At 40.3% G+C, this 21,700-nt stretch overlaps 1 protein-coding gene across 1 annotated transcript in view; it reads right to left on the bottom strand.

Annotated features, from left to right (window-relative positions):
• The window catches only part of LOC148086548 (adenylate cyclase type 1-like), a 38,669-nt gene extending 18,113 nt beyond the window's left edge, over window positions 1-20,556 (bottom strand). Inside the window, exons 1-5 of the mRNA XM_087784677.1 lie at window positions 19,257-20,556; window positions 15,991-16,140; window positions 11,572-11,690; window positions 6,798-6,909; window positions 284-411 (exon numbers count right to left, since the gene is read on the bottom strand). Coding sequence (XP_087640803.1) covers window positions 284-411; window positions 6,798-6,909; window positions 11,572-11,690; window positions 15,991-16,140; window positions 19,257-19,871 — 1,124 coding nt within the window. The 5' untranslated portion in view covers window positions 19,872-20,556. The remainder of the gene's footprint in view (window positions 1-283; window positions 412-6,797; window positions 6,910-11,571; window positions 11,691-15,990; window positions 16,141-19,256) is intronic.
• Between the last annotated feature and the right edge of the window lie 1,144 nt (window positions 20,557-21,700).

Genomic DNA, 21,700 nt, shown 5'->3' with positions numbered 1-21,700 from the left:
CAACAAATGATCTACAAACTCCTCCTGTACACCAAGTCAATCCACAATCTCTCCCATGGCTACCTGTCTGACCTCATATCTATCAACACCCCGACTCGCTTCCTCCATCCCTCCTCTTCCTTCAACCTTACTGTACCCCTCAGACTTCAGTCGCTCTGCTCCTAAAAATTGTGACTCTCTTCCACCAGACCTTGACTCTCTCCCCCTCTTCAAATCTCAACTCAAATCCCACCTGTTCAGCACAGGATACCCCTAATAACTCTTGTGCGTTTCGGGAACTCACGCGATGGTGTCGATCATGTCCAGGCCCATCTCCACGCAGCAGTGGGCGTGGTCTGCCTTCGGCTGGGTCAGTCCGGACACGCAGTAGTAACAGTCACCCAGAATCTTGATCCGTCTGCAGTGGTTCTCCTGCGTGGACGAGCAGTTTGAAAGAAGAAGCACAGTTATGGCTTTGTCAGTATTTGGCTACAAATACCACATTTTGGAAAAATAATATTATAGTTTTATAATATAATATTGATATTGGATTCCTGGATGCTCGAAGCTCAGCAACACATCAAAAACAACAAATAACCGAACTATCATCATGTACATCTGACCTTGGGCAAAGTGCGGCTCTGTTTACTGTACGTGGGCCTCATGGGGTCAGCGTAAAACTATAACCTGGACCATGAATAAATCATTTTTTACTTCAGCTAACAAACTTATTATTGTTTTTCTTTCCTAATGTTACTCTTAACTGTAAATATAACCACGTTTTTTTCTTCACTGCTTTTTTTTCCCTTTTTGCCCTATAAATTTGTTTAAAAACTATTTGCAAAAATTACTTTTGGTGTCATTTTAGTTTTTTTCTTTTGCTTGGACTAGCCCTAATTGTCGTCTTGTCTTAAAGAGTTCTAAGCTTCGACGTCGCTAACACATCTATTAGACGTCAATAAGACAGCTAGTCTAGTAGTGTAAGTATTTATTGTCCCTTTAAATTAAATTAAATTAAATTAAATTTGTAAAAAGTCCCTCATTTTCGTTTTTTTAATTTTAAATGTAAGGTATTTGATGCAATTTAGAAATGTTTAAAAATAACAAATATATACTGTTAATCCACTTTTACTTCATGTTTTCATTTTAATTTTATTGATCGTGGAGAAAAACAGGCGTACACTCAAATCCAGAAAATGGTCCAAAAATATTCAGTCTATGATTCTTACGCCCATTTGTTGTAAAAAATCCAAAAACGTGTTTGTATGAATCTGTGCGTGCACACAATACATCACTTTTGTTCATCTAAATCAACGTGAAATGAATCACAGCCTTGTTTGTCCCTTTCCACGCCTCAATTTACATATTTAAATCATATTCAAATGAACCTGAGTCAATTATTTCCTTTAAACGTTTCTGATACTTTAGATCTACATCGGTGCAGACGTGCTTCGGTGTAAGTGTTTATGTTATACCTACATGGTTATTAACAGGAATACCTTATTCACAGAGATGATCAGGGGCTTATTTGACACATTTTTAGATGAATTTTAAGGTGTTGATGTTGTGAAGATCGACTCTGAGCTTCATTCCAATCTGTGGCTCACCTGCACATCACACACGTGTATTCTTGTTACATTTATAACATCAAATTGTTTTGCTTACAAATCACACATGTTCAAATCATGTGACAGTGTTCAAATCGTGTGACAGTGTATTAAGTGTGTATATAAGTGTGTATGTAACGCTCCGATCACATGATCACATGATCTGTGACTCTCTGTGGAGAAAGACTTGAAGCGATCAGGTGCCAATCATTTTGATCATTATATTATAAAAACAAGCCTTAAATCCCTTCAATTTTTTTCTCAGGTTGAATCGATCAGGTTGTCTCAATGAATAAAGATAATCAGTGTGGTGAGTGAAAAAGTTTGTGAATAATTTAATATCCACTCATGCAATAATAACACCTGTGTGTGTTGGTTTTTGATTCAATATTGATCGTTAATGTGTCTCTGATGTAAACATCTCAACACTGAAAGTGTATAAACCAGAGAAGATCATGAAACACAAAAGCATCTTGTAGATAAGCAATAGATAATTCAAACGGAAGCAAAGGATGAAATGCCACAGAGAGGACCAGATATGTGAGGTTAGTACTGAGTAGAAACACAGATACTCCTACGTTGGCACATCAACGGTGAGCATAGTTGTTGGTAACTTTAATTGGTCTGCCATGCTCTTGAAGTAGAATATCACCCACCCACACACACACACACACACACACACACACACACACACACACACACACACACACACACACACACACACACACACATGCAGCTTTTTGTCACACGAAACACGAGAACTTGGCATCCATGACGGCATCCACACACAGGCGAGGCTGCGAGCTCACACACAGGTGAACTGATACACCAACACTTTCAGAAAGACTCAAGACATCTGCAGGCGAGGAGGAGGAGGAGGAGGAGGAGGAGGAGCGAAGACGTGTTGCTCTGGATTCCTGCTCAGAGGAGCAGAAAGATCCTGGCGTGGGAGGATATGAGATTCCACAATATGCATGACAATGTGTGTGTGTGTCACGTGTGTGTCATCAAAGAGCAGATAACATACAGCAAACCTGCAACTCTTACATCTTTAGTGTGTGTTCTGCCAACATCTGGCTCGCTCTGAGTGAATTGAATTGCACTCATCAGGGCGTTATGGTGTGTGTCTTTGGCTACATTGGCTTGTTGTGTGAAGCTACTCATTTATATACGTCATTCATTTTGACATGTGTAACATTTTGTGTCTAGGTTGATGCCTGTTACATTTTTCCCCTTATGTGTGTTGCATTTTGTCTCTTAGTTTATGTGTGTTGCATTTTGTCTCTTAGTTTATGTGTGTTGCATTTTGTCTCTTAGTTTATGTGTGTTACATTTTGTCTCTTAGTCTATGTGTGTTGCATTTTGTCTCTTAGTCCATGTGTGTTGCATTTTGTCTCTTAGTTTATGTGTGTTGCATTTTGTCTCTTAGTTTATGTGTGTTGCATTTTGTCTCTTAGTTTATGTGTGTTACATTTTGTCTCTTAGTCTATGTGTGTTGCATTTTGTCTCTTAGTCCATGTGTGTTGCATTTTGTCTCTTAGTTTATGTGTGTTGCATTTTGTCTCTTAGTTTATGTGTGTTGCATTTTGTCTCGCAGTTTATGTGTGTTGAATTTTGTCTCTTACTTTATATGTGTTGCATTTTGTCTCTTAGTCAATGTGTGTTGCATTTTGTCTCTTAGTTTATGTGTGTTGCATTTTGTCTCTTAGTCTATGTGTGTTGCATTTTGTCTCTTAGTTTATGTGTGTTGTATTTTGTCTCTTAGTTTATGTGTGTTGCATTTTGTCTCTTAGTTTATGTGTGTTGCATTTTGTCTCTTAGTTTATGTGTGTTACATTTTGTCTCTTAGTCTATGTGTTTTGCATTTTGTCTCTTAGTTTATGTGTGTTGCATTTTGTCTCGCAGTTTATGTGTGTTGCATTTTGTCTCTTAGTCTATGTGTGTTGCATTTTGTCTCTTAGTCTATGTGTGTTGCATTTTGTCTCTTAGTTTATGTGTGTTGCATTTTGTCTCTTAGTTTATGTGTGTTACATTTTGTCTCTTAGTCTATGTGTGTTGCATTTTGTCTCTTAGTTTATGTGTGTTACATTTTGTCTCTTAGTTTATGTGTGTTGCATTTTGTCTCTTAGTTTATGTGTGTTACATTTTGTCTCTTAGTCTATGTGTGTTGCATTTTGTCTCTTAGTTTATGTGTGTTGCATTTTGTCTCTTAGTTTATGTGTGTTACATTTTGTCTCTCAGTCTGTGTGTTGCATTTTGTCTCTTAGTCTATGTGTGTTGCATTTTGTCTCTTAGTTTATGTGTGTTGCATTTTGTCTCTTAGTTTATGTGTGTTGCATTTTGTCTCTTAGTTTATGTGTGTTACATTTTGTCTCTTAGTCTATGTGTGTTGCATTTTGTCTCTTAGTTTATGTGTGTTGCATTTTGTCTCTTAGTTTATGTGTGTTAAATTTTGTCTCTTAGTCTGTGTGTTGCATTTTGTCACTTAGTCTATGTGTGTTGCATTTTGTCTCTTAGTTTATGTGTGTTGCATTTTGTCTCTTAGTTTATGTGTGTTACATTTTGTCTCTTAGTCTATGTGTGTTGCATTTTGTCTCTTAGTTTATGTGTGTTGCATTTTGTCTCTTAGTTTATGTGTGTTGAATTTTGTCTCTTACTTTATGTGTGTTGCATTTTGTCTCTTAGTCTATGTGTGTTGCATTTTGTCTCTTAGTTTATGTGTGTTACATTTTGTCTCTTAGTCTATGTGTGTTGCATTTTGTCTCTTAGTTTATGTGTGTTGCATTTTGTCTCTTAGTCTATGTGTGTTGCATTTTGTCTCTTAGTTTATGTGTGTTGTATTTTGTCCTTTAGTTTATGTGTGTTGTATTTTGTCCTTTAGTTTATGTGTGTTGCATTTTGTCTCTTAAATTATGTGTGTTGCATGTTGACTCTTAGTTTATGTGTGTTGTATTTTGTCTCTTAGTTGATGTATGTAACATTTTTGTCTTTATGTTGATGTGTGTTACGTTTTGTCTCTAAGTTTATGTGTGTGGCATTTTCTCTCTAGGTTGATTCATGTTAAATTTTTTCTCAAAGTTGATGTGTGTTACATTTTGTCTCTAAGTTAATTTGTTGCATTTTTATCTCTAAGTTGATGTGTGTTACATTTTTGTGTCTAAGTTGATGTGGTTCATGTAAGTTGTTGTATGCATCAGTATTTTATTTGGCTTTTTTACATCATTGTGTGTTTTTTATTTGATTTTTAAATGTTAATTGTGTTTGAGCGTGTTGCCTGAGTTCACCAACAGTTGTGTGTTGTTGTGATTAGTGTGTCGTCTACGGGTTCATAACTGACTAAAGACTGAGAAACCTGTCGGGTTGGAGGATCTGCATTTATCCATATGATCTGACAAAAGTGTTTCTGTGTGTGTGTGTGTGTGTCAGGCTGTTTCAGATAAGTGCAGTCTCTGGGGAACACACACCGACTCAGCTGCTGTGACGGAGCCCGTTTGGAAGTGAATTTTTCTCCCTCTGACACGACAGCATATAAATCTCAATCAGGTTACAGCTGGATTGACACACACACACATACATACACGCACACACACACGGCCTCATCAGAAGATCTCTATATAATGGCTTCCTGCACTGATATGCAGCCACACACTCGTGGATCAGGACTCTTTCTCTCTGCTAAGCTGCCACTGATGTCTAAGACTCAGAATGAACTCATGAGGGATAATCCGGCTGATCATGTGACTCAACGATGTGTGTGTGTGTGTTTGTGTGTGTGTTTTTTGCCAAGGTGTGACCATAGAAGGTCACATGATCTATGTATGAGGTTTCATCGAACAGCGAGTCATAAATTCAGTTATCTGTGTTTTCTATTGTGTTTCTGTAGCTGCTTTGTGTCATTTTGTTCTGTATTCTCGGTTTGAATTTGATCCCTTTGACTGATGCAGAACTGAAAAAAGTGTGGCCCGGGGGCCACATGCAATATTGACAATATTTATACATATTGTGGCCTTCTCACATTTTTTTTAAACCTTTGAATCAATATTTGTGTGCATGCTGAATGATGCAAAATGCATAATTAATTCTTGCTATAAACTGGATCAAGTCCAACAGTCTATTTCAACAGCATCTCTGAAACCAACACGAGTCAGTTAGAGTGAGTTTTCACTGATGAACTGATGGACTTCACCTTGTTTCTTTTTCTCTATTAAAAAGGTAATTCGTCAAACAATACTTCACAATCCTAAATAAGTGACCTATGATGCTATCAATTATTCAATTATCACATTTTTTTTAACCACTTTTCTAATTAATAAATGTTTGATTTTTTTTTTTGTTGAATCCATTTGTAAGAAAATAAATGTTTCATACAAATTCATAATAACATAAATACGATTACATGATTTAATAAAATTACCAATTTTAGTGCTTTATACATTAGCTACACGTTAGGTTTTAATAAGAATCCAAAGGTTTTTTGTGAATATTAAATTACCTGACTTCCTACAAACTTTTGCTTCTCATGAATCTAAATAGTTTTCCATTTAATTGAAATGTGATTGCTGAAAGTAAGATTGTATTATTCAGCATTTTTCATTTTAATTCGGAGACAGATTAAAGTTGGATTCAAATGTACTTCACTTTACGTCAACGCTGTATGGAAGTGCCACCAGATAATTAGATTCCAATTGTAACAAACTTTTTTTTGCGCATTCTTAAATTTCCAAATATTCTACATGTGCCATTAAAAAAAGAAAGAAATGAAAAGGATTATTCAAAATATTAGTTTATATGTAACATATTTATAATGATTTGTTTTATTTTTACTGTAATTTGTAGCATTAGTGAGTCAGAAACATTCAGTTTATCTATAAAATGTGAGGAAAACGATTTACAGAGAAATCAATAATTATTTAAAAAAAAAAGGGCCTCAACGTAGAAAGACTCTGATCAAGATCATTATTCTCACTGGAACTATTCGCATTCCAATTAACACAACTAAAAGATTTTAAAAGGGTCACAAAGGAAATCATTAGAAGGTGAACGTGTCAGAACCCTGTTTATGTGTTTCCTTCCTGCAGAACGTCAAACACTTTATATTACTCCTCTAATTTTCTTAAGAATGGTTCTTTTTTATTCCTCTGCTTGGATTTCACATGTCATATTTCTCATTTGTCCGATGAGGATTCGGGAGGATTTCAGATGTCAACTCACCGTGGCTAACTCGTCAAACTTTCCGAAGAGTTCGTTGAGTAGCTTGACCAGCTCCTGCGCTGTGCACTGCGAGGCTAGGCTGGTGAAGCCCACGATGTCCGCGAACAAGATGCTGCGAGAGGAGAGAGGAGGTTATTCACCAAAGAAACTAAAAATTCTACCTCAGACTCTGATATCACTGGCTTGGGAAAAGCCTGAAGGCGAAGGAAAGTAGAGCAGTCACGGCGCAACAATCCAATCTGTGATAAGTGGATGTGTTTTTTCGCCAGAGAATGAAATCAATTAGAGCTTCAATTGCTGCCGCAGGTTTTTTTAGGGAAGTGGAGAGATTCTCGCTGGTCTTATCAGGAATCAGACGGAGACAACACGAGTTAATGAGCCGTAATCAGGAGAATCACTGCGGTAATAGAGTGTTTGTATCATGGCGGCGTTCCACAGATGTGTGACGGACGCGGCAGGACATGGACTGGAGATCAATTCAATTATCATTGATCATGTATAGAGGATTTCAGAGAAAGATTTAATGAAAAAACTAATTTCAACACATCAGATTGTGAAGGTAAGTAAGTAAGTAAGTCATTTATATTTTTAGAGTGCTTTTCCAGGCAAGGTCACAAAGCTTTTAAACAATCAAAACAATACTCAATAAAATATAAAAGGTCAAGACAACAGAGAGAACAACACAGGAGTCTCAGAAAATCAAGGAAAGGTCTGCACAAATAAAAAGGTCTTAAGATGTTTCTTGAAGGAGTCAGTAGATCCATCAAACAAAGAGGGAGAAGAAGATCGTTCCAAAGCTTAGGATCAACAGCATGGAAGGATGATTTCTCTCCTCTGGTCCTAAAGCGTGTGTGAGGAACCATCAGTAGATTCTGATGCACAGACCTCAGAGCCCGAGCTGGGGTGTAAGGCTGGATCAGATCAGTGATGTAAGGAGGAGCCTGACCATGAATAGATCTGAAAGTAAGAACCAGAATTTTAAAGTTGATCCTGAAAGAAACTGGCAGCCAGTGAAGAGATTTAAGGATCAGAGAAATGTGAGTTCTTCTACTAGAGCAGGTCAGAATTCTCGCTGCAGAGTTTTGTATCAACTGCATTCTCAGGCTCAGTTTGACAGACTGACCTAAGTCACCCAAGTATTGACTCAACCCTGGAACCTTATCATAAGGAGCAATAACCAAAGTTTAGCCAAACCAAACCAAAGGTTAGCAGCCTTGGTAAAGAAGCCCCATGTTTCCATAAACACTGTCCAGCTCCTCTGGGGGTATTTTGAGTTGTTGTCATGTAAACTAGAGACAATTCATCATCTCACCAAGAAGACATCTTGACCAATGCCATCTCAAATGGATTCCTCTTTGTCCGTTCCATAACCATTGACCCATGCTTTACCATATTGTTTTAAAGGGCACCTAATGTTAAAACCCAACTCTCCTGACTTATTCACGTGTGGTAAATATTGAAGTCGTCCTCTTCAAAATGCACGTTGCTCTATTTTGAAGTTATTACTTACTTACAGTCTGATGTCAGTCCGGTGGAGGTTTCCTCCCCTAGAAGCCCTAAATCAGTCAAGTACCTACACGTTAATCGTGAAACAAAATATATATTTATGTAAACATGGTGAGAGTTACTTCTGCCTTTAGGTGTTTTTGTAATGTGTACATTAAGAAGCAAACCTTATTTTTATTTTTTGTTTTTAATGTACAAAACGGGAGTTTCAGGGGTGAGTTTGAAATTTACGTGAGTCCTTGAATGCATCTCGTGTTTTTGTGACCAATCAGAGCAGGGTGGGCGTGGTTGCTTGGACAAGACTTCTTCTCAGCTAAAACAGCGCATTTTAAGTTGGCGGGGCTAAAGCGTATTTTCTAATGTAAATATCTTTATTAAACGAGAGTTTTGTGCAAAAAGAAAAAAAGATGAGTATAATAGAGGTCCTAGAACAATTTAAGAGACACTTAAATCTGCACATTAGGTGCCCTTTAAACAATTTCCCGAAGGAGACCTCCAGAGGGATCAATACAGTTTTATCTATCTCTCTATCTATTTTTTTGGTCACAACTCAGTACATCCGAGCGGCCTTAGTGGCTAAACTCCTGGTATTGAATTGAGCAGGGTTTTCCAAGAGGTTCAAAAGCGAAGTCAACTGAACTGTGTAAAGTTAGCAAGACGTTTCACTTCCCATCCAAAAAGCTTCTTCGGTTCCAAATGAGCTGGGGTTAGGAGCCAGTATAAATCCTGCTCGAGGCAGGAACAGAGAACAACAGGGAGGGGTGTGGAACAATGCATGATGAAACCCTTTAAGGTGATCGGCCTGGTGAGGTTGGTAGAAACCTGTTAGCGGTAGTGGAATAGAGAACCAGCTCTTCTCCCTTTACAGCCGTGCTTTAAAGGTTCATTTCCATAATTCACTTTTTGGAGGGGAAGCCATCTTGACGCGATGACCTCCAACAACCACACATTTGCATGTTTGCGTCTAATTGCGAAAAGAACCAGGGAGCGAGGGAGGAGATGTAAGGGTGTGAGCAAACGTTCAAGACCTTGAGAGACAGATGTGTTAGATGTTTCTCCTCGACGCCGTGTGTTTACATGTCCGTCCGTGGAGATGAGCAGGAAGTGAGATGTCGGGCACGGCGCCAGCGGCGAGGGAGGCGGCGGCGGAGAGGCTCGCGATCACAGGAGCTGCCGACTCGCTCCCTCGCCCCGCTCGCCCACTCTCTCCCGCGGCTCGGATGCGACGCTCCTCGTTAACGCCTCGTTAGAACGTAATCAGCTCAGAGTCGGGTCACTCGCTCTCGCCCCGAAATTTCGCTCGCCAGCTGAAGAGGCGATGATGATGAGTCACCGATCGGAGAGTTGAGTGGAGTCAAACTTTCACTGCTGTGCTCTTATTTTGAAGGTATGCCTGATTATCATAGCAATGATGCTCGAGTCATCCTCATATGAGAAAATGTGAGTTGATATCATGTACATGTATCATAGATGATATGTAAAACACACATGGAACAGCTATTTATATCATAGAGATTCTATGCAAGATAGAGACACTTCACAACACCAGAACTGATCACATGGTTTATGACTTAATGAAGTACAAGCGGATACGAGATTCCCTGAGGCTATATAAGGTACACCGGACACTGCTGAACCTTTCTTCAGAACTCATCGAGGCTCACCCTCAAAGCCAACTCAAAGCCAGTGGCACTGGTGAGCATTAAATGCGGTATAAGAGATACATTTCCCACTGCTGTTCTGCATAGGTCTGAAGATAGGGACAACAGTTATGAATTGTGTTTTTAAGTGTGTGAAAACCTTCAGGCACCCCCTCTGCTAGGATGAAATCAAGCTGTACATCAAAGTTTGGACAGACGGCATCTATCTGAGAGATGTTTGGATGAAGAAATGGTACATAAAGCATCCATGGCATAAATACATATGAAGGACTAGACAGGTCCTGAAGAGTCAACTGAATTGAAAGAGAACAAGAGACCAGATATCCTATTGGTTTATTACCCAGGCCCTTGGACAAGATGGTAGCCACTCCTAGGGCTGTACACTAAGAAAAAGGAGGTTGGCCGAGGATAAGCGAGCCGCTGAACCATCAAGATGATCTTCCATTGACGATTGCAGGAAACCGAAGCCCAAAAAAGGAGGAGGAGTCAGAAAGGCTATCAAGGTAAGAACAACCCCTGCAAACGATGTACTATCGACCAATTGAAGAAGTGGCTGACTTCGGAAATCATGCCAATGGCTGGAGTAAAAGAGAACGCAGAGGCACTAATCGTGGATGCACAAAAACAGGGCCTCAGCAAGAGATGAGGTGAGGCAGACGTCTACCATGCTAGGGTTGACCCAAGATGCTGACTGTGCAGTTTTGCCCCTTGGACAGTAAAGAACACCACAGCAAGGTGTAAGATGCAGACAGCTAAAGCTCGATCATGAAAACCAGAGCGTACAGGAACATTTATGGCGAGTATGGAGTAGAGGACCTATGGTGAAGATGGTGCTAGCCGTCTTGACGTAATGCTGGTGGATAATTATCAGAAGGTGAACATACTCAAGAAGCTGAAGGAATAGCAAGGGCTAAAGAAAGAGCTACAGAAGATGGGGTGTGGCATGTGAAGGAAGTGGTACACTGGGATGTTTAACACCCAAGCTGGCCCCAGCAGGTAATGGGAACAACATCTTGGTCTATGTGTTCAGAAGTGCACACTCATAGGAAGAGCACGGATTCTGTGCAAAAACCTCTGTCTTCAAGGACTCGAATGAGACACAATACTGTACAGGGTGGGCGAGTTAGTCATTTAAGAGAAGTAATAATTAAAAATGAAAGGGAAGAAAAGGAAGAAAAGAACAAGCATTCAACACAAAAATATTACTTTTTTTTCTTATTTAAGTATTAAATCTATAGTGGACGAATCGGACGACAACAACAACAAAAGTAACGTGAAATGTAAATTAGATTTTAAATTCATCAAATAATTATCAATTCATAGACCGATGTATTGTCGGATTCAAAAAGGGATTCTTTCAGTAAAAGACAAGATTTGATTTGAAGAAGTGATTTGATCTTTTTTTGTGAGACCACGGGTATTAAGACCACCACCCTCACCGGGAGCTGTTTTTAATCCGCGACAGAGCTTTCAGTTCTTTAACCTTTACGTGGTGTCCGAGCTATAATTGCTGTTTTTCTATTCTGGACTTTGACGTCACAGCAGGTGACACCTGGATCAAAACAATCGCCCGCCCCGCCGCCGCCGTCGCCATGACACCCCCGTACCTGACATTGTCATGACGCTGGATGTAGATCTTGTGAAAGATTCTCTCCGGCGGCTTCAGGAAGTCCTCCTTCATCTCCATGGCAACGTTCCTGGGCAGCAGGCTCATTAGCAAACGCTCCTGAGGAGGCATAGGCACAACTTCAGACGGACATGCTAGCTGAGAATCAAGTCTATGATCCTCCGCTACGGACAGAAAAGTATCGATCTGTTGTAGAAAGTCAAACTTTAGAGGATTTAAGTAAATAGTAAATCATTTAACCAACAATTATCCTTTAAGTCACCAGTGACTCATAAAGTATTTTAAAAACATCATCCAATCCATCTCCTCTCTTGTGTAAGACCCATGAGGTTCGAGCGTCAATGCTGTGCATCTTTGGAGGCGCGATTTTGTGGAACATTCTGATGAGAGAGGTTTCGACTATTGCGCTAACAAATTAGCTTGCTCAGAGTATTTTGATGATCTGTTCTGCGCTTAATAATTTAGTGGTTTAAATTTGAAGAAATGATCATATCTCGTATGCAATACTTACTATACAAATGATTCAAACTGGAAAATTGTGTTTTAAAAATCTTTTAAATGTCTAAAGGTCTTCCATTTGACCCCTAGAATACTAGGTTTTTAATGTGTTGGGATGTTCCACTGGGTTAAGTCTTGTCTTAAATGTTTAGTTTATTCCACTTCTTAACCAAGGAAGAACTTTAAAATTACATAAAGAAGCACAAAAACAAACCTAGTTGACAAAATCTCCATTTGACTCACTCCCTCTCAGTGAACTCTTCACAGCAACTCTGTCCATTTCGATTGGATTTGATTTTTTCATCACTTCAAAAAACACTTGTTGTTGTTGTTCTTACAGGTTAATTTGATCTGCGTTTGAGCAGCTAACAGTTTGAATTTTCTAAAAGCAATGACTGTCATTTGAAATCCACACGTTGAATTTTGTCCAGAGCAACTGGATATTCAATAAAGAGTTAAGGAGCCTTAATGGAAAATGCTCTAGCTCACTTTCTAAGCATCAACTCTTAACAACTAGGAATGATGATCAACCCGAGACCCACAACGCACATGTGGTCAAGCAGCTTGGTGTCATTCCATGACCAGCTTGAAGATGTTGCAAAACTACTCTCAAACAGCGAATGATTGTCAAAGTACGTTGACATATAGACCCGGTCAGGCAAAAAAACAGCCTTGTATTTCTGACTTACTGAAGCTCATCGCCCTCTATTGACAACCATTTATTTATTTATAACGTGTTAATTAGTTTCTAGTCCTCACAGCTGATGATCTCATGGACATGTAAGCCGCCCCGGCACACTGGGACAAAACACGGAGGGTCTGTTGCTCAAGAAGAAAGTCACAGAGGACAATAAAGTGGATCAGATAACCTTTCAACGACCAGACGCCACCGAAGCGCCTTCTGGAAATACCTCTACTCTTTCAATCATCCATTATTCACTGCCATCGTCCAGGACCAGCTGCTCAGAAAATATTCTATTATTTGTGTGAGGTTTCTTTGACCAAGTAGGTAAGAATCTTGATCCAGCAAGTTGGATTCAATATCTTTAAATGCTCTCTATTTTTACATTTCTTCATATTCTTTTGGTCTTTTTTTCCTCATCTCACATAATCTTAAATGATCAAGTCAGTCTCACACTAACTAGTCACCTTTGTTTTTGTTCTTCATCTCTGTGTCTTCCTCTCCCAACCCTCTCCTGCCTTCTATTTTGAACTCGAGCTTGTCTTTGTTTTCTTTCGTGATTTTTGATGGTTGATTTCATTTATTCTGCTGCCAGCCTCCTGTGGACATTTGATGAACTGCGTCTTGTTGCACTTTTGCCTGCTAGTGGAAACTTACTTTCAAAAGCTTTTATATGAGTAAATTAAACTTTAAATGAAGCATTTGAGGACACATTGTACCCTTTTAAACATATTTGTAAATAACAAAAAACCTGATCTTTATCCATAGAATTATTTTCCATGCTTCTATTTTATCAGCAGATCATTGCTCAACGGAAGAAAGCGAGGGTTCCTCTGTCAAGTTCTGAACCTTCATGCGCTAATGAAAGCCCAGTTAAGCTATCAAAAGATTGTCGTCATGGTAACCACAGCTGTTTACCCAGACGACAACTACACGCTGTCATATATAATTGAATTAGCTTTTATACCTGCGCCGCAACATGCCTTAATCTGATTTTAATATGCTTTGTGTGGGACCTCGGACCGGCTCCCTTCACCGTCCGTGGGCGCTGACCGTCCGTCGACCCGCACAGACAGATCCCAATCAAGGCTCTGAGTGCGTTTTCCCTCCCCGAGATAAACTGTGACCTTTACTGCAAGTAGAGAGGCCATGAAAGCAATCTGCTTGTGTAATTACCTGTCAGAAGGGAGCCGCTCGCTGCCGAGGAAAACACAGCATATCATCATCGTATCTACAAATCCCAGGTGCTTAGTGTGCGCGCCGGGTAATTAATTCTTGCCTCGGACGCGTTCTGTAGGCGGCGCCGTGCACGTGGCGGGCGACAAGGGTGCGGCTCGTAACAAAGTGTTTCTGTGAAGTTGATTGTTAAACGACTCGATGAAGGTGAATGGGAGGTGGTGTGTGTGTGTGTGTGTGTGTGTGTGTGTGTGTGTGTGTGTGGGGGGGGTCTGTGCCACAGTAATTGTTCTTTCCTAAAATAGCTGCTGTCATAGTTACTGCCAGTTGGTGGGAGAATACATTTACACCTGAAACCTTATAAAAAGAAGTTGTGTGCTGAGATTTTCCACACCTTGTGCATCTATTTCTGTGATGAAAATTATAAAGACAAGTCAGATAAGTGGACTTCACGAACAGGAAAACCATTTGACGGTGCTGTACGTAAAGTCATCATTTTGATTTAGCTCCAGGCTTCCTCCAAGTAGGACCGGCCAGGAACTACTGTCTAGGGAGTACGCAGGTGACATCCTGGCAAATTGCCCAAACCACTCACCTTCTCTTGATTTAAACCTTCACTGACTGACTGGCCTTCTATTGCTAAAGGCGTGTTAACACCCGACACGTCATCTGAGCCAAAAGCGACTAATTTAGATCTATAGTCGATGTGGTTGCATTGGAGGCTTTCCTAACTGTAGTATCAAAGGTTTTTAACAAAGTCGCAACATGCTAACAAATCGGAGCCCAGACGATTTTTGACGTATGTTAGAGGAAAAATGGATCAAGATAAAACAAATTTATGGAAGTCACCAAACCGACAGCTTCTCTGAACTCCTCTGTCTATGAACAGCCATTTTGACTTTCCAACAACTTTAGACCCTAAAACTGAATTTTTTTTTGGATATGTCCTTTTGTTTCCAAAAAAAAAAGATCACTCAGGTGCAAGTAATTCAATATGCCCTTTCAGTTTAAATAAACCTGAAGAGAAGCAAACTAATTTAAAGTGATTGTACACGCCCATGTGTCGATTAAGAGTTGGGATTATTTTCAGGGTAATCTGTTATTTACTGTAGTTACAGGCAAAAAAGTATGTATCCTTTTAATGTAGCGACTGGAGCTCATTCTTCATCCAAAAAGACACTTAAAAACATCCAAATACCTCCATGGTGCTAGTATGTAACGGCCATCTTGTACTGAAGCCCAGACAAGAGGAATTGTTCCAAAAAACTGAAATAAATTGAACCCTTGCGTTATGTTAGGGTCAAGGTGATCCGAAGGCCCGAAAACAAATATGTTTGTAGTATCCCTTATGTTGCTTCTGGGTCAAGGTTAACGACCTCCACCACTGCACATGTATTTATAGAATACACGGAGGTCGTCCACCTCGACCCAAGAGCAGCATAAGGGATAATACAAACATACTTGTTTTCGGGCCTTGGGGTCACCTTGACCCAGGGTTATGAGTGTTTTTAGCGGTCTACATTAATCTGGACATACACCTTTGCCTTTAACTCTAAAAAAGCAACTGCTTACGCTTAAAGTAATGCGTGAGTAGAAAGTGAGTGAAATTTGCATCAGACATTGTGCTATTTTAGATTGAGTCCACAGGTGAGAGGGAATGGAAAGCTTTGTTTTTTGGCTCAGCCCAAGTCCTTACTGTAGACATTGCTCTATTACACTTGTTGAGTTCATGCTCCCTAACGCAACAATATTTGCCGAAAATTAAATCTCAGCACTACCGTTATCACTGATATACATTTCCCGTCATTATATTATAGTCGGGTGCCTAAACTCTAAATATTCAAAACCTTATTCAGACTTGGAGACTGATGTATCAAACATTCCTTTTCACTTTTTCTGCCTATTGCTTTAAGTGAAATTTCCTTCAATTAAAATATTTTCATGGGCATATTTAACTCGGGATCACTGGACATTGAGTTGAAAGTCTACGTCTGAAGGACATTGGAGTGACCACTCAACAGTATCTCGGCTCCAGTTCCTCACCTGCTTCTCGTTCTCGTCCTCCAGGCGTAGGCGCTCCTCGATGCAGCTGCGCGCCAGCAAGAAAGCTTTCCTCTGAGTCCGCTCGGTGAGGATCCGCACAAAGACCCCCGACAGGTTGACGCTGGTGAACAGGACGGCGTTGGCGGCCAGCTGCAGGAACCAGACCACAAACATCCAGATTAGACGCCACTGTTACCTCAAAGGTCACGTGAAGGCGAGACATTGTTGGTTTCTAAGAGGCGAAGAGAAGTAGTGACTCCTGAACTGAGTCAATTGGTCAAGGTCAAAAGTCAACATGGTTCTTCAATTAAGAAAAAAACGCATGACATGACCCAGATTTATTCAGATCCACTGCACTTCATTGCAACTGCACTTGATCTTTTGGTCTTCTTGTGTTTACAACACGTTAATAAATCAACACTGTACACTGAGGTGATGGAAAGACTGGAAGAAACACGATGTCTATTAACTTTTGTGAATTATGCCTTTAATGACGTCGAGATTAGTGTGTAGGATATATTATAATAAAATGCAAAGCACTGTAACTCAACCATATTCTTCTATGAAGAAAAACATGGGGAAAATAGCTATGAAAAAACCTGTGATGATTTCATATGAGGATTTTTTTTATTTATTTAATTATTTAAACGTCAATAAGTTTAATTTAATTTGACACATTTTTTTAGGCAAGAGACAAGCTCCACTGCTCAGCTTATCTGTCAATAGTTGCACTTGTTCCGAATGCACTTTGTTGTAATTATCCTACAAAATAAACATGTTAAGTACACTTAACTTGAATGGGCTTTACTTTTATGAGGAAACGTTTTACAGTTCTACAAATATTTTGGTCTATTATGGGCCTGTACATAGTGTGGTTTAGTTTAACAACTGAATCTTATATTTTTTATTTTATTTTGGACATTGTTGTTGTAAATGTCGATGACAAATAAATATTTTCACCATTTTGTTATTAAATTATTCTTTGACATTGTTGAAACAACTGCAATGCCTTAATTTAGGTAATTTAAGGTAAGCACATGGTAATAATAATAACGGTACAAAGAATGAGCAGCACAAGTTCCATGTGTTTCCTTTATTGGCTTTGGTTTCCTGATTTGCAGTTTTCCGTTTTAGCCATGAATTTTCATTTCAGTGCATCCCTAGTAATAGCGAAACTAAACTTAGCTCAAGGTTAAGATAAAGCAGATCACTTTATGGTCACCAAAACACTGAAAATAAAATCAATGATTTTAACAAGTGCCCACATCTTCTTCTTCTGCTGCACCAAGACTTAAGCTCTGGATCAAGATCCCTGCTGTAAACATTCCAACTTTATCTACAAAATCAATATCTGGTTTCTGTGTGTGTGTGTGTGTGTGTGTGTGTGTGTGTGTGTGTGTGTGTGTGTGTGTGTGTGTGTGTGTGTGTGTGTGTGTGTGTGTGTGTGTGTGTGTGTGTGTGTGTGTGCGTGTGTGTGCGTGTGCGAGTACACTTTTGTTATTATGAAGAAGAGAGAGGGAGTCAGCAATAGAAGGAGCCAGCAATTTAGCGCATGACAGAAAAATAAAGTGTGAAATTGTGAGGAAGAAAGTGCATTGAAAAGGGAGTGTGCAAGAGAACCAATGAGAGGGTGAGCAACACAAAAAGAAGAGTGGCCACGTGGAAGAGAAAGAGGGTGAGTGAGGATATGAAACAGTGGTTTCTTACTCCTCTATCATTGTTTTGGACTCAGGAAGACATCCAGGCACAAATGTTTACCTTATAGATTCAAATGTTCATGTTCAGATGGCAAATTAACCTCAACTTCATGGCCTCACACAAGCCTCCTGTCTCAATTTCCTCCTGGAATGAAGAGGCATTTAGGCATACATTGTATGTCAAAAACTAAATTTATTGTAGTTTTACTACTAGTTCCCCTTTGGCTCAGGGGCACTGGCTTCATTATCGGGGTCAACACTTCAGGTTGTTGGAGCTAAACCTTCTGCACCAAGAAGTGTGTCAGCCGAGCGTCGTCAGCTTTGTTCATCTGGTGAATCAAGGCCTGGGCAGATCTCCAAACCTCCTACTCTAGAGCAGGCTGCCAAAATCTATCATCAACCTCCTGCTCACTTAAAGGGGACTGAAGGATCCATTCAGCACTCACACACTTTCACACACCTTCCAACAAGCCACACCAGAACCTGGAAGAGTTGACTTTTGCCTGCTTTGATCGATCATCAATGGACAATTAAATTACGACATTGCTTCCTGTTGACCAGCAGGTGATTCAGAACAAGAGTATTTGAGAGACTTTTGATCTTTCACAAGCTGCTCCTGTCTTTAGAATCTGAAAATACTTGTATTGTGTGTGTCGCTTAATAAGTGTAGGGTGTTAAAAATGATCAACAAAGAGTGTCTCAGGTGTGAGCCCAAAAAGTGCTCAAATGAAAATTACTGTTCATTAAATTGACAAAATTTGAAATGTACGTTTTTAACAGATATATTGGAATAAGAATAACAGAGGAAATACTAATAAAGGAAACAGTAGACTAACAGTAGACAGGCATAATATATATATATATTAAATAATGGATTATTATAACGCATAAAAAAACATGAAACGTTTCATGACATTTTTAAATAACAAAAGAGATTATATAGACAACAAAAAGTTGTGGAAAAAAGCGTCACAAATTTGTTTTACTATTAGTGTTGTAAAAACAATCGTAATAATAATAGTTAAAATATTGTTTTTAACAATCTTATATTTAGAAATGTTAACAAAAAGGAACAATCAACAAAAATAGCGTGATAAAATAAAAAATATAAACGATAGAAGTAATGTACAAATCATAGGAATAGTAGTACTAATGTTAATATGCTAATATGAATAATTGCAATATTATTATCATTATCATTATCATTGTCATTATTATTATTATTACTTTTTTATTATTATGTTTGTTGTTGTTGTTGTTGTTGTTGTTTCAACAGAAAAAAACAACCACACTATTCATTTATATAATAATAATTACAAAATGGTTTGGTTTGGATTTGCAGATAAAACTTTATAACTGTAATACAATTACCTTTTCTGGTGTATACTTTGTATCACGTGTCTTGTTTGTGTTTACCCAAATAACAAAACAAAAAACAACAACGTTTTTTTCAAAATCAAAGTTTGTCTTAATGTAGAAGGTGTAAGGACCTGGACTACAACTTAAGGTCAACTTTAAAAAAAAACAAAAACGTATGTACAGCCTGAAGGTTGTGGGTTCGAAACTCACGGGTCTCCAGAGGGTCTGCTTCCTCCCGGTGAAGGACGTGGCGATGACGATGAAGTGGGACGCGGCCAGCATCGCCCCGAACAGGACCGCCAGCGTGGTCCGGACGGGCAGCAGCACGTACGCCACCAGCGTGACCAGCATCAGCTGCCACACGCCTTGCTCGGGGGTCGCGGCGGCGGACACGGGTTCGGACGCGCCGAGCGCGAGCGGGAAGGGGCAGCAGAGCAGCGCGAAGGTGAAGCTGAAGAGCAGCGCCAGCTTGGCGATCTGCTGCAGCTGCGTCGCCTGCAGGTACTTGACGTTGGTGACGATGAAGAGCGACAGGAAGACCACGCAGTGGACCGGGTACGAACCTTTGGACACGGAGAGCCGCGGGCCGGACAGCAGCTCCATCAGGGAGAGCGAGGACGCGGCCACGATCAGAACCGCCAGCGCCTTGAGGGTCGCGGTCTGCTCCAGCTTGAGGTTGTAGTTCTGGAAGAGGACCTCCAACTCTTGGCTGCTGAACTCGTCCTCGCAGGAGCGCAGCGGCGCCGCGGCCGGACAGCGACCCTTCCTGCGTCGGGTCTTGACTCTCTGCTGGCATGGCATCTCCTCCATGATCCTGCCATTCATGAAGCGGGAGAGACCCCCCCCCACTAGCGCCGCGGCAACTTTCCTCTGCCCAGCCGGCCGGGATTCGAACCCTCGCCCCGGTTCATGCGGCGTCTGAAGCTCCTCCACAGGTCTTGTGATCCGTCACAGCGCGGAACTTGATGTGGGCATCTGCCGGACGTCCTCCTCCCCCTCAGAGACCAGCAGCAGGTCCAGATCCAGACCCCTGTCCATCCTCCTGCTCCTCCTCCGCCTCCGCGTGGAAATGAAGTGATTTCCCTTCAGCGTCTGCAGTCAGCGCTGATGTAGTCCCGGCTAAAAATAGCGCCTCGCGGAGCAACAATTTGGTCTTTCCCACATCTCCTCCCTCATCGACCCGACTGCGCGTTCCAACCCCAGCAGGGACCTGCAGGAGGGTCTCACGCCCGCGACCCAAATCGACGTGCGTCGTTAGAACAGGAACGTTTAAAGGATCTTCCCACAGTGTGCGTCTTTAAAATCGGATTTTTCTGGTCAAAATCCTTGGAAAAAACGTTGCTCGAAAAGATCCTGAAGCTCATTAATTTTGGATGTAAATAACCACATTATTAGACTGCTCAGGTCCATCTAAAAATACATTTTATTTATTATTTTCCACTTTTCTTACTTACAGATATAGCGATTTCTTTAAAACTAGTTGTTACTTTTTTCTTATTTCGCTATTTAATTTCATGATGATAGTTGTCCCATCGATTCACTCTTATCCTTCCTAATATTATCATTCTCAACCTGTGACTTCCAAAGGGACATTCAGAGCGGTGACCTTGTTTGAGGTCGGATGTCAGGGAGCCGCCGAGGTCACCATGGTGATGGACAGCTCCCGCTCGTCGATGGAGGAGTCAATGTAAAGCACTTTGCGAGCCACTAACAAAAAGTCTCTTCATGTGAATAGTCAATTACTTCTCGCGTCGATGTCCAGGATCATTTAGAAATCAATAGGAGTTTCCATCCAGACGGAGCAGGAACAATGTCACGCCGTTCAAGTGGCTTAAGAACATTTTCTCGTTTCGAGAGCAATTGTGAGCACTCAAAGCAGGAAAGCATGCCGTATGTTCTCATGGGTAAACATCCGAACTGAATCTGGGGTTGCTGAGAGACTGACACTAATCCATGTCGTGTTGTGGTTGTCAAGCGGCCGAAGTGATTGAATCAGCAAAGGTAATAACACAGTGATAAATGCTACAGAATCTTCCTGGATACAGCATCCAATATTGCTCTCCAAAATCCTCTAAATCCTTATCATGTCCATGTTATGAAGTTATTCCTTTTTCTTAGCGAACAAGAGGTTACGACAGTGGATAATGGGCTCCTCCTCCAGCCAGCTGTAATCACACCCTGCTTTGTTTATACAACGAGTTCCTTGGAGGTGGAGACTTCCGGGATTTATGACGTGCCGTGACGAACTATCACAGCAGAGTGGGCGTGGTTATCGTAAACAGGATTTAATCTCTGGATGACGTTTTCAGTGGGCGGGGCTTAAGATAATTTTCTAATGTAAATATTGAAATGAAAAGAGTTTTGTACAAACAAACACATACTGATGAGTACAATATAGTCTAAGATCTGTTCAAGACACACTTGAATCAACACATTAGTTTCCCTTTAAAAGCAGAAGATGGCAATAAAATGCAAATTACTAAACATTACCTTTGCTGAAAAAGATGAAAAAACACCTTTCAAATAAACGATCAAGCATAAGGTATAATGATCACTCAAAAATCTGGTCAAAAATACAGATCAATTCAGGCGAATCATCAATGAAGCAATACAATACAGACATAGAAAAAGTCAGCATTCGGTAACATCAATAA

This window comes from Callionymus lyra, chromosome 2, assembly GCF_982586985.1.
Source record: "Callionymus lyra chromosome 2, fCalLyr1.hap1.1, whole genome shotgun sequence".
NCBI lineage: Eukaryota > Metazoa > Chordata > Actinopteri > Syngnathiformes > Callionymidae > Callionymus > Callionymus lyra.
This window is presented reverse-complemented; position numbering and strand designations above follow the sequence as displayed.